General features: G+C 41.4%; 1 protein-coding gene across 2 annotated transcripts in view; it reads left to right on the top strand.

Annotated features, from left to right (window-relative positions):
- Window positions 1-11,769, top strand: part of ripor1 (RHO family interacting cell polarization regulator 1) — a 46,690-nt gene extending 34,921 nt beyond the window's left edge. For both annotated transcript variants that reach the window (XM_041938781.1, XM_041938780.1), the window contains exons 14-24: window positions 10-182; window positions 281-1,088; window positions 2,618-2,751; window positions 4,021-4,141; window positions 4,528-4,663; window positions 5,126-5,287; window positions 5,366-5,524; window positions 5,637-5,833; window positions 6,041-6,124; window positions 6,299-6,389; window positions 7,491-11,769. In XM_041938781.1, the coding sequence (XP_041794715.1) occupies window positions 10-182; window positions 281-1,088; window positions 2,618-2,751; window positions 4,021-4,141; window positions 4,528-4,663; window positions 5,126-5,287; window positions 5,366-5,524; window positions 5,637-5,833; window positions 6,041-6,124; window positions 6,299-6,389; window positions 7,491-7,588 (2,163 nt within the window). In that variant the 3' untranslated portion in view covers window positions 7,589-11,769. The remainder of the gene's footprint in view (window positions 1-9; window positions 183-280; window positions 1,089-2,617; window positions 2,752-4,020; window positions 4,142-4,527; window positions 4,664-5,125; window positions 5,288-5,365; window positions 5,525-5,636; window positions 5,834-6,040; window positions 6,125-6,298; window positions 6,390-7,490) is intronic.
- The last annotated feature ends 1,912 nt before the right edge of the window (window positions 11,770-13,681 follow it).

The following is a 13,681-nucleotide window of genomic DNA, read 5'->3' as shown; positions in this document are numbered from 1 at the left end:
ACCCTCTAGGCAGTGTTGGTGACCCCAGAGATCCGGCCAGCCGTAACAGGAAGTTCCTCTCCACAGCCTGACATCTCATTTTGCCTCAGAGAGTCCTCCTGCTCAACTCCAAACTCTGCCCACAAAGTCAGCACTGTCTGCGAGGGTCCCAACATCTCGAAACCCCAAGCAGAGAGTAACAGGTTAGTGTTAGTTGACTAATTACCCATAAACACAGGGATGAGTTTTGTGGCTTGGTATATGGTGTGCTCCAGCAGTAACTAGATTAACTGATTTACAGGGACGAGGAGAAGAGGACGGTCACTGTGATGATAAAACCTGACGGTGAGGAAGACAAGGCAGGGGAACACTCTTCTGTAGCAGCAGAGGATGGGGTGGTGACCAACAGCCAATCCTCACGAAGCTACTCACGCTCTCTGAGCCACATTAGTGAAAGCAGCGCCGACGGCATTGTGTTGACGGACAGGTCAGTCGGCGAATTGGGGGAGGTGATGTCTTTGGCCTCCGGCCTCTCCATCAATGATATTGAAATGGAGATGCCCAGCAGGACTCCTGAGCCACCCAGCAGAACTCCTGAGCCACCCAGCAGAACTCCTGACCCGCCCAGCAGAACTCCTGACCCGCCCAGCAGAACTCCTGACCCGCCCAGCTCTGCTGCCATGGAGGCTGACCTGTCACCAAAGAGGCCCGGCGTCGTCACAGAAAACACATCAGCTGATGATGTCACAGATCAACATCAAAATGGGATGAAACATGATGCATCCAGCTCTGTCCTCACATCTTCCTCTCCCAGGACTGAAGGAGTGGACCCTAGCACTCCATCACAAATGAACACGCACCCACAGCTAGAATGCAACATCCTCCCAGAGAGCGGGGATGTGATGTATGTAGCCCGGCGTGTGTCAGTGGAGGAGGATGTACCAGGTGCAGGAGAAGATTGTCTGTCCAGAGAGGGAGACGGTCTGGTGGACACAGGGCTGGAAGACGCCCTGGGAGCTGTAGTTTCCTCTCTGGATGACTACAGAGGACAGTTCCCTGAGTTACAGCTACTGGAACAAGAACTGAAGCTGCTGCAGGTTACACTGAAGGTGAGGAGAAACGTTGCTTCCAGGGGTGGGTAGAGGAGCCAAACACTGTACTCAAGTACAAGTACTGATGCTTTGTTAAAACAAACATTCAAGAGGATGTAAAGGGCTCATCAAAATTACTTTATTAGCAAGTAGTAAAAGAGTAAAAGAAAGAAATGCAGGCACATCACTCTCTTTTTACCACATGATTTATTTGATGTTGATATGACATCATTTCGAGCACATCTTCCTCACATAATTGTAAAATGATTTATGGTAGAGACCATTCACACCTCCTACTTAGACATCAGGACAGTATTCCCAGTCTCTGTCTCTTCAGTGTTCTAACAAATCTCCCACATGAATATTTCATTCATATTCTGTTCTTTTAAATATATCAATAAGTTGAGACATTTTTAATTGCATTCTTTGCATGTTGTCTCCGATATTATAGTATTAATTGGCAAAAAGTAAATAGAAAATAAATCATGTAAATATCAACAAGTTATAGTGTCCTTGAACTTCAGAATAGGTGCCCCAAGTCCCTGTTCCGTCACAGGGGCAGCCACAGTCAGCTGTGAACCCCCCACGTCAAGGTCTCTCCTGGCAAATGAATGTAGATAAGTACCAGATTACAATAGTGGCCAGTTCAGTTTATATTTCAAATGAACATGTCTAATATCACAAGTTTCATTATGGCTAATTAATAGATAATGATGTGTAACTTTGTCAAGAATTTCCTCTTAAATACAGGTGTGTTCACTTTTACTTGAGGGAGACCATGTGTTGCTGAAACATGATATTAGTCACGTCGACATAAAATAAAAAGGGTTTTCTTTGCATGCATAATTTGCTCTCCACTTTTCTGTCGCTCTTCATCAGGCTCGTAATGCAATTACATCGTGAAAAAATACGTATACGTAAAGAGCTCACATTTCTTTTTCTAAGATAACTTAAGCTAACTTAAATACACATGCCCTCACATACACTGTACATATCAGCGAATGCACGTATTTAGACTTGTGCGTGTGAATTTTTATCTTTTTATTTATTTTTATCTATCCTGTCAGTCACAACATGCAGCTGGTGCATGCTGACACATGCCAGTGTTATCAGTGTTTGATATTAAGGTGGAACCAGGTTTGTGGAGTCTGACTGTGACTGTGTGTTTTCCTATTGTGTGACCATGTGTGAGTCAGTATGTGTGTACAGAGATGTACATATGTGTATGTATCTGTACTCTTGTGTGTACCTGACTGTTGGCCTGTGATCGGACTATGAATCTCTGCGTAGCTGTGCATGTGACCATGTATTACTCATAGATCATACATAAATCTGTTGACACAGTGGGGACTCAGTTTCCTTATGGGGACAAAATACAAGTCCCTGTAATGTCAGTCATTAAATTTTAGAGTGAAGACTTGGGTTAAGGCTTGTGGTTAGGCAAGTGGTGGTTGTGGTTGTGGTTAGTCTCCAGGAAATAAATGTAAGTCTATGTAATGTCCCCAAAAATGATGCGTGTGTGTGTATGTCTGTGTGTGTGTGTCCAGGGTGGTAAGCACAGCCGTTCACCCAGCATGGTCAGCCTCACAGTGGAAACAGCTCTGGGCAGCTTTGACTTCCTCAACACGTCTGACTGGGAGGAGGAAGAGGAGGAGAAGGGCGACAAGAGGAGTGTCAGCAGGTCAGTGCTGACAAATGAACCAAACCAGATTCTCTTCTTTTGCGCACTTCAAATTTTTTCTAAGGTGTGTGATTTATCAAATCCACACATTGGAGTCACACACTCTTCTTCCATCAGTGTAATGTAATTGTCAGAATATATTACATCTATAAGGTATGGTCCTGCATCAAGATAATAACCTCTCTGTTATTTCATAGCTTTATCTGTTCATACTAAGCAGACATTCAGTAACATCTGCCTCCTGTTGTCTCATTGTTATTGTGGTATCTTGATGCCATCTAGTGGAACTGTGTTGTACCATCACTGTAGCGCAGATTCTCTGTTGAACTGGTATTTGGTGCTTTTTAAACATTGGTCAATTATTCACTATTAGCAAGGAAAACTAAACAAGACTCAGAGTCTACAGGTATGTTAGCTGCCCTGTTAGGCCACACAGTGGTGGGGGAGATGACTGCTAACATATCATTAGTCTCCTAATAATTACTCACTGGCACCAAACGCTAACTACAGCTGAAGCTAATGGGAGTGTCACCTATTTGTTCATGTAACAAAGTTGATTTATTAGACTAATTAAAACATTTACCTGATGATGGCCTGGATGAAAGGTTGAGGAATCACTGAAGTGATTACAGTTCATCTTGAGGGGAACATGAATTTCTGAATCAAATTTCATGGCAATCCATCTAATGGTTGTTGAGATATTTCACAAATGCTAACCTCAGGGTGGCTCTAGAAAAAAAATCGTATGAGGACCCTGGATGTTTGCACAAAACATCATCTAACCTATAAACTGAAGTTTTAGCCCAGACCAGCGTGATGGGCCGTCTGACTGATCAAAAGACAGACTGACAGATAAGATGACAAGCAGTCCTTCTGTGTGCACTCATATTCACTTTTTGGTACTTTACCAGGTCATTTGCACCACCACTCTTTTATGGTCTATTGACTTGCTGTTTTATTTCATTATTTTCTAATTATTTAATTTTATTGTTTTTATTTTTTTTAGTCTTATTCATTATGTGTTTTATATTGTCTCTTATTCTGTGTCAAGCCAATTTAATTCATATAGCCCAGAATCACAAATCACAATTTGAAGCCCCTGAAGGGGCTTTGTCTGTAGTTGCCATGCTGAGAGCCTGCTGAGAGCCTGGTTTTCAGCTGAGGGACACAGACGAACTTTTCTTTTTTTTTCAGAAGCTCCATCAAGTTGACCCCTGACTGTCACAGTGTTAATGAAAAACTCTGAAAATTCCTCCTGTATGTGTGCAGGTCTCTGCAGGACAGAGGCTGGGACAGCTCCTCATCCCCCACCTCCCCCCTCACCACAGGCTGCACCACTCTAGACTGCTCCCTGGTGGTCCACTTGAAGAACTGCAACACACAGCTGTTGGTAAGACACTTGCCACACTGTCCTTCACTCATGTAGAAGTGTCTAGATGCCATATTGTACATGCGTATGAGACATTGCTACCTTGGATTCAGTCTGCCAAGTTTCCAGCTCAGTAGAGATGCATGCTATGCTAATCTGTCTGGGACAAAAGCAGCACCAATTCAATTATAGCAGTGCATAGAAATTCTGAATAGCTGCCACGATCATTTGTAGTGTCATCTGTCAATCTTATAGTAGTAAAGACGGATTTTCTGTCAAAAAGATTGGTCAGTTCTTTGATGAGCATGCTGTATTATCAAAGCTTGTGTCAAAGCTGTTGTTCTGAGGATGTTTGACCGTGAATGTGCCTGTTTTGTGTAAAGTGATATATGGCATTATGTCTGTAGCGTCTGGGTACGTTTGGTCCTCTGCGGTGTGGAGAGATGTACGCCTTAGATAGACTGCTGAGAGAGGCTCGAGTCCTCGAAATCATCCGACGCATCACCAAGGACAACCCGAGACGCGTGAGACAGCCTGCTGAAGGTAAACTTGTGCATGTATACGTCAGTGCGTCTCCTCCTTTTCCTCCTTGATATATTAAGACCTTTTTTCCATTGAGCCCTTGGTGTGTCCAGTTGACCAGAAATTGATCGAATTGATGAGATGATGAGGCTAATAAGCTGAACCTGGTAGAACCAGGTAGCCTGCCTTTAACCTGCCTGGAGCCAGAAAAAGCAAACCTAGAAAGCAATCAGGACACTTTTCCTGCCTGGCTTCAGCAAAAGCCAGAGAAACTAGCTTTGTCTAAGCTTTTACCTGCATCATTAGCTCAGATAAAGCTAGTAAACTGACCTTTGAGTTGACTTTAGTGTCTCACACAAGGTCAAGAATGAACTTCCAAGCTGGAAACTGAACAAGTGACTTAAACTCCAAGAATAAAAGAATAGAGCATAACTCTTTCTTCCCTTCCTCTATTGTGACTCTGACCTTCTGATCTTATCTCAGCGATACCACAGCTCGGCCTGTGCCTGGGTGCTGTGTCACTATGGCAACGATGTGTTGGGCAGGGCAGCGTGTACAGCGTCTATGCTGAGAGCTTCCTGGTCACGCTGTCCACAGTCTACTCCAGCATACTGCCTGAGAGGGTCAGCAGCATGGCAGACACAGGTACAACAACATCTGTGCATGTACAGTACGCCTAAGCGTGTGCACAGTGTTAACACCTGTGTGTGTGTGCCTGTCCAGTGTTCTTGTGTCTGGTTGAGCGAATGCTGGATCAGCGGTTACCACGGCGAGGCGGCAACAGACACCGAGTGATGGTGACGCTCTTCCAGCTGTGGACTTACTTGGAGGCCACTGGCATCAGTGACATGGAAACACACATCACTGAGCTGGCAGAAGAAGGTATGACACACACACACACACACACACACACACACACACACACACAAGCTAAATGAATGCAGAAAAAGCTTCTGATCAGTAAAAATAATGAGTGATAACATCTGTCCAACAGTGTGGTTGGTGCAGAGCCTGGCGTCATGTGACCAGGATGTGATTGTCCATGCTCTGCGGCGTCCTGCAGAGTGCAGCCTGAGGAGAGAAGGACTTCACGCTGTGGCCAAATTGCTGAAAGACCCACGGGGCAAAGTGTCGGCCTCTGCCAGCTCTGTGCTGAGAAGCCTGGCTGCCCAGCCCAGGCACAGAGAGCAGGTGAGGGGACAGAGTGTGTGTGTGTGTGTGTGAGTGTGTGTGTGTGTGTGTGCATGTGGACAGACATCATACTATCATAGTTAGCTTGTAACACTGTGCAAGAGTATTTTGTTTCTAACAATATTTGATTATTTAGTGGTAGTCACAACTCACTCACTCACTTGGTGCATCAACGATGGTAACCACTTTGTGCATCCTTCTGCTCAGGCTTTGGTCAGCTGTTTGGAGCTGCTGGAAGATGAGAATGTGGACACCAGAGTCTGTGGATGCAAGGCCTTAGCCTGTCTCAAGGTACAAACACTTATAGACTTTTGTGCTCTTATCCAAAGCTGTTCCACCCTGTCAAAATATTGCCGATATGCTATTTTAGGGCAACATTGATTGTGGCAACATTTTAAAAATGGTTATAAAAACTTGATTGTACTGTGTAACACAGAATGCCCTGACCACTGTATTCTATTCCAGGCCAAAGAAAGCATCGACCAGTTAGTGTATCTGTGTCGGACGGACAAGGAGGAGGTCCGCGATGCCGCCAAACAGGCCCTGCTAGTGCTCGGTAATAACAATCATCATATTATTTAGAATGACAGTTAGGCAGTTCATTTTCTGGGTGAGCTGTTAGCTGGCTATAAGAAGCAGAAATCAGAGGAAAAGGTAGTTGTGATAATCTATTCATAAAAATTATTATTCATAAAAATGAATAAACACAGAAACAGGCAGTCTGCATCCGGTAGGTTTTTACAACCTCTTATATCTAAGAGCCTTATTTTTGGTTTTTGCCAGTTGTGATAGCTTTTTATCCCTGAAACCAGTCAATTTATGACTCTCTTATAAGTAATAAATAATCATTTGTATACCACCTCTCTGAATCAGACTTTACAAAGTGTGTAACAAGCAGAGTAAAATGAATGTAGACACATAGTAAAGTATGTAAAAACACGATGGAACAGTAATAAATAAAGAAATCATATTAAATAGATGCAAATGTTGGATAATTAAAAGCTGCTGTTCTAGTGACTGCAGACATTGTCAATGCGGATAGTATGGTTTTTAAAGGTTAGCAGAATACTTTAGGGCTTTGCCAGGCACTGCCTTTTAGATAGTAGAAAGAATTTTAAAACCAGTGCAATGAAGCTAACTTGTCAGTAATAAAGGCTGTTTAGTGTTTGTTAGATATCTGACAAGCTGGAGTTTAAATAGAGACTGAGATCAGTAGTCTCACCTGGAGTGCATGGATGATTTATAAAGCTGTCTCACCTGCACCTCAGCATTAATGCCAGTGAGTATTATGTTCTCTTAACTGGTAGTAATGATCAAAAATGAGATACATGTTGAGAAATAATCAGCTCTAAAATTTCATTGATTGGGTTGGTTCAAACTTGGATATGTATGAATGTACATGCACATAATGTACTTGCTGATTTATATATATTCACTCTAACTACTGATTTTCTGTATTTTTTTCATCCATTTGTTTTTTACTCCATTCGTTCATATATTTGTGACATAAGACAATTAAGGCAGAAATAAGGCATATACATCTGTCTTGTTTTCGGCCATTTGTCTTTGTCCAATACACACGTCTCTGGAGAGGAATGAAGCGTTCATTCACTTTTTCCCATCTTTTTGTTGTTCTTCCACTCATTGTGCGGAGCAGGCGAGGAGGGGAAGATGGCCCACAGACACGTGGAGACGTCTCAGGACAGCATACCGAGACTCTTCGCTCCGGGAAGCATGGCCAGCACAGCTTTCTAACACTAGACACACACACACACACACACACACTGAGTGGGAATACAACCAGAAAGTCAGCAACACAATATGAATGCTGTGCTTTGGCACAACGTCATGAGAATATGCAGTATGCTGTTCCTCCACCCCTTTACTCCCACTAAAACATACAGAGACGTATATAATCTAATACACAGCATATACACTGTCAGAGAGGTTGCCATAATACACATTCACATCAAGGACAGCAACTCTACTTAACACTGGGCAAACATTTAAAGTTAGTAAGCTACAAACGCACCGTGTTCATCAGCCTGTGCTAACTACTCTGAGAAAATCAGTCGGACTGGAAAGACGCTGGGAAGAATGTACGATGTGAGCAGGCTTGAATGGAGGAATGGGTAAAGGGAGGAGCAGAAGGATGAACTCGACACTGAAGGAAGAAGATGTGGAGGAGTCACGAGGACAGGGAGCTCATGCTCAAGTCAAATTACTGGACAAACGCTTTGCAATCACAGTCCTGTCCCTCCATGGCCCAGACACAAACGCATTGTATTCAAGTAAGTTAGCAAAAGTCTCGAAAGCTATTTAAAGTCACTTTGTTTGATAATTGTCATTTTCATAACCTACCAAGTGCCCAAAAATGTACAAAATGATGAGTTTCTTGTATTTTTGTCAGGTTTTCTTACTTTGACTGTGGTTTTTGATTGGTTACACGGTGAGCCAGTATGCATACATAAAGTAACTATTCCATTCTACCGTATAAGGCTACCCCCACCGTTATATACAACTACTTTTCTTAATGGATACTGCTGTGTCCAGTTTAGGTTAAAAGGCGTTTTTGAACCATCCTGCTCTAGATGTGCAGCTTCTCCTGTCATGTGACATGTCTGCAAACTGAACGTTAATGGCTTGTCTCATTCAGTTCTGCCTTTACCATAGCTGCTGGCCTACTTAAGCTTGTCGATTTAAATTTTTGCCAGATGACTGTGGTTACCTGTCTGCAGGACTTGCACCAACGCGGTCTTCATGACCACTTAAGACAAGTCCAAGTTAAGGCCAAGTGCAGATGAAACCAAATCAAGACAGAGACCAAAAAAAATTAATCAGATCACAGTCGAAAGTTGATTTTTATCTCACTGTTGTTTGTAAATCTGCCTAAATGTTGCATTTGCTAACCGTGAATTGTGACTACCACTAAATAATCAAATAGTGTTAGAAACAAAATACTCTTGCACAGTGTTACAAGCTAACTATGATAGTATGATGTCTGTCCACATCTGTAATGTATGCATAAACCTACATGTCTAAAATGAGGGTGCTTGGTTGTTACATGGTGAACACAAATTACAGAAAATATTAATACCTGCATTTGTCAATGACAGTGTGGAACAGTTAAACCAGTTTCCAGACCAGACTAAAGACTGAGACCAGACTCAAATACTGCAGCCATGACACTGTGCAATGCAACTCAGAATCACTGAGCTGAAGCTGTGCAGGAAGTCACCATCCCACACTTGATCAGTGCATAGAAACTGTACCTGACTCACTTAAACACAAAACAGGATTTGTTTGTTCTCAAAATCTAGATATTCAGAACATATCGAACCTACTCATCATGCAAACTGCTTTTTCATTGCAGGAGCAACTAGCAGATTATTGACATTATGAATTTATAAAGATCCAAAGGGACAGAAACATCACTCTGAAGTGTTGCTTTAAAGGATAGGTTTGGATATTTCAACTCCTCGCCTCCTCCTGTCTGCATCCCTGACCCCTCTCCAAGAACTTTGTGTATCCCTGTAGTCTCAACACAGTGAACAGTACAAACAAGAATACGGCTGCACACTTTCAGACGGTCTCTCCTCTTCATGCTGTTTAAAAAGCGACACCAGAAGAGTTTGTGAAGAATGAAAAGGGAGAGCTTGACACGACAGTTCAAATATTGCCCACTTTCATTGCCTGAGGTGGTTGTGACTGTCAGATTATCACTTTCAGAAACTCGTCAGATGCAAAGGGGGTTTCACATGCACACCGAGGCACACCTAAAGTTGTGAAATTCCCAGTCCTTGTTTTCGTTTTGTGTCAACGTGACATAACAAGACCACTTTTTGCTCCTGCACTGAAGAAGAAATATAAAAAAAGCCAAACAAATATGGAATACATGACTAAAACATTGAGCATCTTTATGTTTGAGTTCAAACCAGTACTTGTTCCTGCTGTACTGAACTGAAGGAGCATCAAAATGTAGATTTAGGGGTTGACCTTGGAGTGTTCTGTAGGTCTTAGGACTGTTACTGTGATGGAGGAGAGCCGCACCCTGGGCAGCAAAGAAATGAATGACAATTTTATAGGATTGTATTTGTCGATATGATGGAAAAAGATGTGCTGTACTGTCTGTTCTCTCACTTTCTTCCTGGATCTGTCAGTGGAGCTTTTAGCCAACTGTAAACACTTTGAACAGGTGAGCAGGTCGGGCTTCACTGTGTTGCTCAGAAGGACACGTTGTGGCTGATGCAGGGAGGAAACCCGGACATGTACATTCAGCAGCTCTAACAGCTGCAGTGAACAGCCTGCAGCACGTTTCAACTGGCAGGTTTACACAGATAACTGAAAAATAACCATTTGCTTTCTACCCCACATCTGCAACACTGCTACTGCTGGCTTATTAACTGTGAAATGTCTTCCGATTCAAAAGATAAAAATGAAAGCTTGCATGCCTTTTTGTTTAATGTTGTCAATACATTGATAACAGGTTAAAAAGAAAGATGAGCATAACTCACACTGTAGTTCTATATAAAGGTTTGAGATTATAGAAAACTTGATTCTGCATAGAGATGGTTGAAGCAATTCAGTGCCATTACTTTTTTTTTTTTACAATTATGATATATCTTATTCTTTATGGAAATACATATAATATAACAATACCACTGGAATTCAATTGTCTGTGACTGTAAATTGTTTTTTTTTTATCTTAGAGTCTTAATTTGTAAATGTAAACTTTGTTTTAAGAGATGCATTTTATTTTGAGTCGTTCAACCAATCCGTTTGATGAACTGATGGAGCGAAAGACATGACTTTCTGTGGCACTTCACTGTACCGCTGACGTATCTGCTGCACATGGGGCGCCATTCGGTTCACAGTCGCTGAATATTTGTGTTACTGTCACAAACTGCTGTGGAGGGCTGTGTTTGGGAAAGCAAAGACAGATCACTGGGCAGAGACTGATTGGTCCATCCAGGTCTGGGATCAGTTCACTTTAAATTCAGATCAATAACAGTTGAGCCTCAAACCTCAAAGATTTCTGGCTTGTGGGAAGAATAAGAACGTCCTTTTGTCTCTCTTGTGTTGTTATTGGCACAGCAGTAAATCCAAATGACGCCCTTGTAGTTACTAAATTCTAACTTTCCTCATAACAGTGAAATAGGAACTCATTATTTTGACATATTTTCTCATAATTATGAGACACCAATTTCATAATTATGACATACTAACTACTAGTTGAGGGATAATGTCTCCATGTCTTGTTTGGTGAATGCTATTCGTTTTCATTCCAAAGCATAGCCTAGTGTGTAGAGCACACCCAGTCAAGCAAATTTCAGCTCTTTGCAACTTGATATTGATGCTGGACATGTTGAAAATGTACAAACAAGCTTAGAAAATGGCCAGCATGAAATTAAGAAAAAGTATTGAAGCATCGTACATTGTTTTCCTTTGTTTTGACAAATCAGTGAAAATGCCAAAATGTCCAGCAGCCGTGACCACAGCTGAGTATTGTGATCTTGTCTCATCAGTTTCATAGTGACAGTGATGTTGCCACTCTGCCTTCTTCATTTCCTGAGCATTGTTATATGAAGGCCATCTTAGCTCTGTGACTCATAATAGGATATCAACAGCATTTAGACACCCAGTCTCATACTGTATAGTAATACTATGATGTAAACATGATGTACTAATGTTGACAGTGCACTGTTCTGGCAAGTAAAAAGGAAAAAGAAGTTGGTACTAACGGGGAATGATACACAATCGTCAGCCACGCCGGCTGCGGGGCTCCAGTGGTGGCAGTGTTGGCTGGTCTGTCCACCGCTTTGGTCCGCACTGAAGTATCTCAACAAATAATGGATCCACAAAATTTGGTTCAGACATTCATGTCCCCCTCAGGATCCATTTTAATAAGTACGGTGATCCTCTGACTTTTCCTCTAGCGCCATCATCAGGTCAAATTTGACTTATTATATTTGATTTATAACCTAAACTAATGGCATTCCCATCAGCCTCAGCTGTACTTTGTGTTAAGTGCTGATTAGCAAAAGCCAGCATGCTATCATGCTAAAACAAGTTGGTGAACATTGTACCTGTTAAATATCAGTATGCTAGCATTGTTATTGTGAACTTGTATTTCACTTTTTTGTGTAACAACAGTTTCCAATCAACATCACACAAAAATGTGTTAATGTTAGTCTTACTGCTGACAGTCTTAACTGTACCTCATTTTTTTCCAACATGTGAACATGTTACATACACAAAACAGTAATCAGAGTCATTGTAGAAATGAAACACATGCTTTTGTCTTCAAGCAGAAGGGTCAGGTTCCTAATGTACCCTGTGCCACGTGCCAACCCTGCTTCCTGTCCTTAGATCAGGAGTAGCTGTGCTCGTAAGGATGCAACCATGTTAAGGGAGGATAAGGGCTATGGTTTAAAAAAATATATTCTGATTTATGAGGAAAAGCAACGTCTTACGTTAAAGTCAGTGTCCTCATTAATGTAAGACATAAAATTTTTTAATCATTAAAATAATCAGAATTTGTGCAGAAAAACACAATAAGATATCTGAGATTGAAGAAATTTTCTGTGAGCCTGATTTTAGATTTAGTCTTCAGGGATTAATCTCAGAACTAAACAATGTTCTTCACATAACCTTAATCCTACTGAAGGCAGAAAGAATTATTAATGTACTATTGTGGTGAAGGGTGGTCAGACAACTAGGTAGTTATATGCTTTGTTCAACGTGGATATCTAGTTGTTTGATACAGCATATTATAAGTGTTGGCTGCAGTGACACAGTGACAGTGTTATATAGGACTGATGTCACATGGGGCAACTCACTGTTCATTATAATGATGGCTACCACTGTATTCAGCGCATTTACCACTATTAGTTTCTATAGGACCGCAACCTGCAGCTATACCTCTGCATCCATAAAGCATCTCAGTGTTTAAGTGCCTCAAGGTTTGATAGTAACAGAGATGCAATAAGACATGGATGAGATACTTTATTTAAGAATGAAGAGAGTGTGAAGCAGTAGGAAACCACTGCTGCGCAGTATATATACATATATATTTTTTTCCCACAATCTTGATAAATTGTGCGGCATTGGAAACAAAATGTTTTATCTTTTTTTTTTCTTTTTAAAATTCTATTTCCAGGCATTCTGGTGTCAATTATATGAACAATTAAAAATGTGTTTAAAGATTGTCTTATGTGCTGTTGTGTTTGTTAATTATACCGTTAGCTGCTCACACACATACATATAACACACGAATATTCTGGCTTCCTAATGGCTAACAAAGCTAAGACAATTTTCAGGTAGAGTCAGACAGTTGTTCAAGGTTGTGAGAGGGCATCAGAAGATTTAACGTCTCCTAAAACAGTGAGATTACAGCAGAGAAGGAGAGTAGCTATGGCTGTAACAGCTTATTGTCCTTATTTAACACACACGATTTGTTGGGTTGGCAGTATACAAAAGGAAGCATATTTTTTGCTGTATCCACTTTATGATCATCGGTCTGAGGACCATAAAGTACCTCTGGGTGTCCTAGATGGAACTTTAGGACATCAGTGTACATAAGTCTTTTTCCCAGAGAGCACAGGACATGATGACAGGATATAATGCATGAATAAAGCCATGTTATTCATGCGTTGATTAATAGTTCTGTGATAGGTGATTGAACATTCAAAAAACTTATTTTAGTTTTTAAAAGGCAGTGAATAAAGATTTCTGTGGACTTTAATTTCTCCTGGTCATTTTTTCACCCTTATATTCAAGCACACGCATCACAGTACACACACAGTACACAGTATCAACCACAGCTGTACTGAGTTGCCATTGCAATAA

Source organism: Chelmon rostratus, chromosome 6 (genome assembly GCF_017976325.1).
Source record: "Chelmon rostratus isolate fCheRos1 chromosome 6, fCheRos1.pri, whole genome shotgun sequence".
Classification (NCBI taxonomy): domain Eukaryota; kingdom Metazoa; phylum Chordata; class Actinopteri; order Chaetodontiformes; family Chaetodontidae; genus Chelmon; species Chelmon rostratus.
Note: the sequence above shows the minus strand (reverse complement) of the source record. Positions and strands in the feature narration are given on the sequence as shown.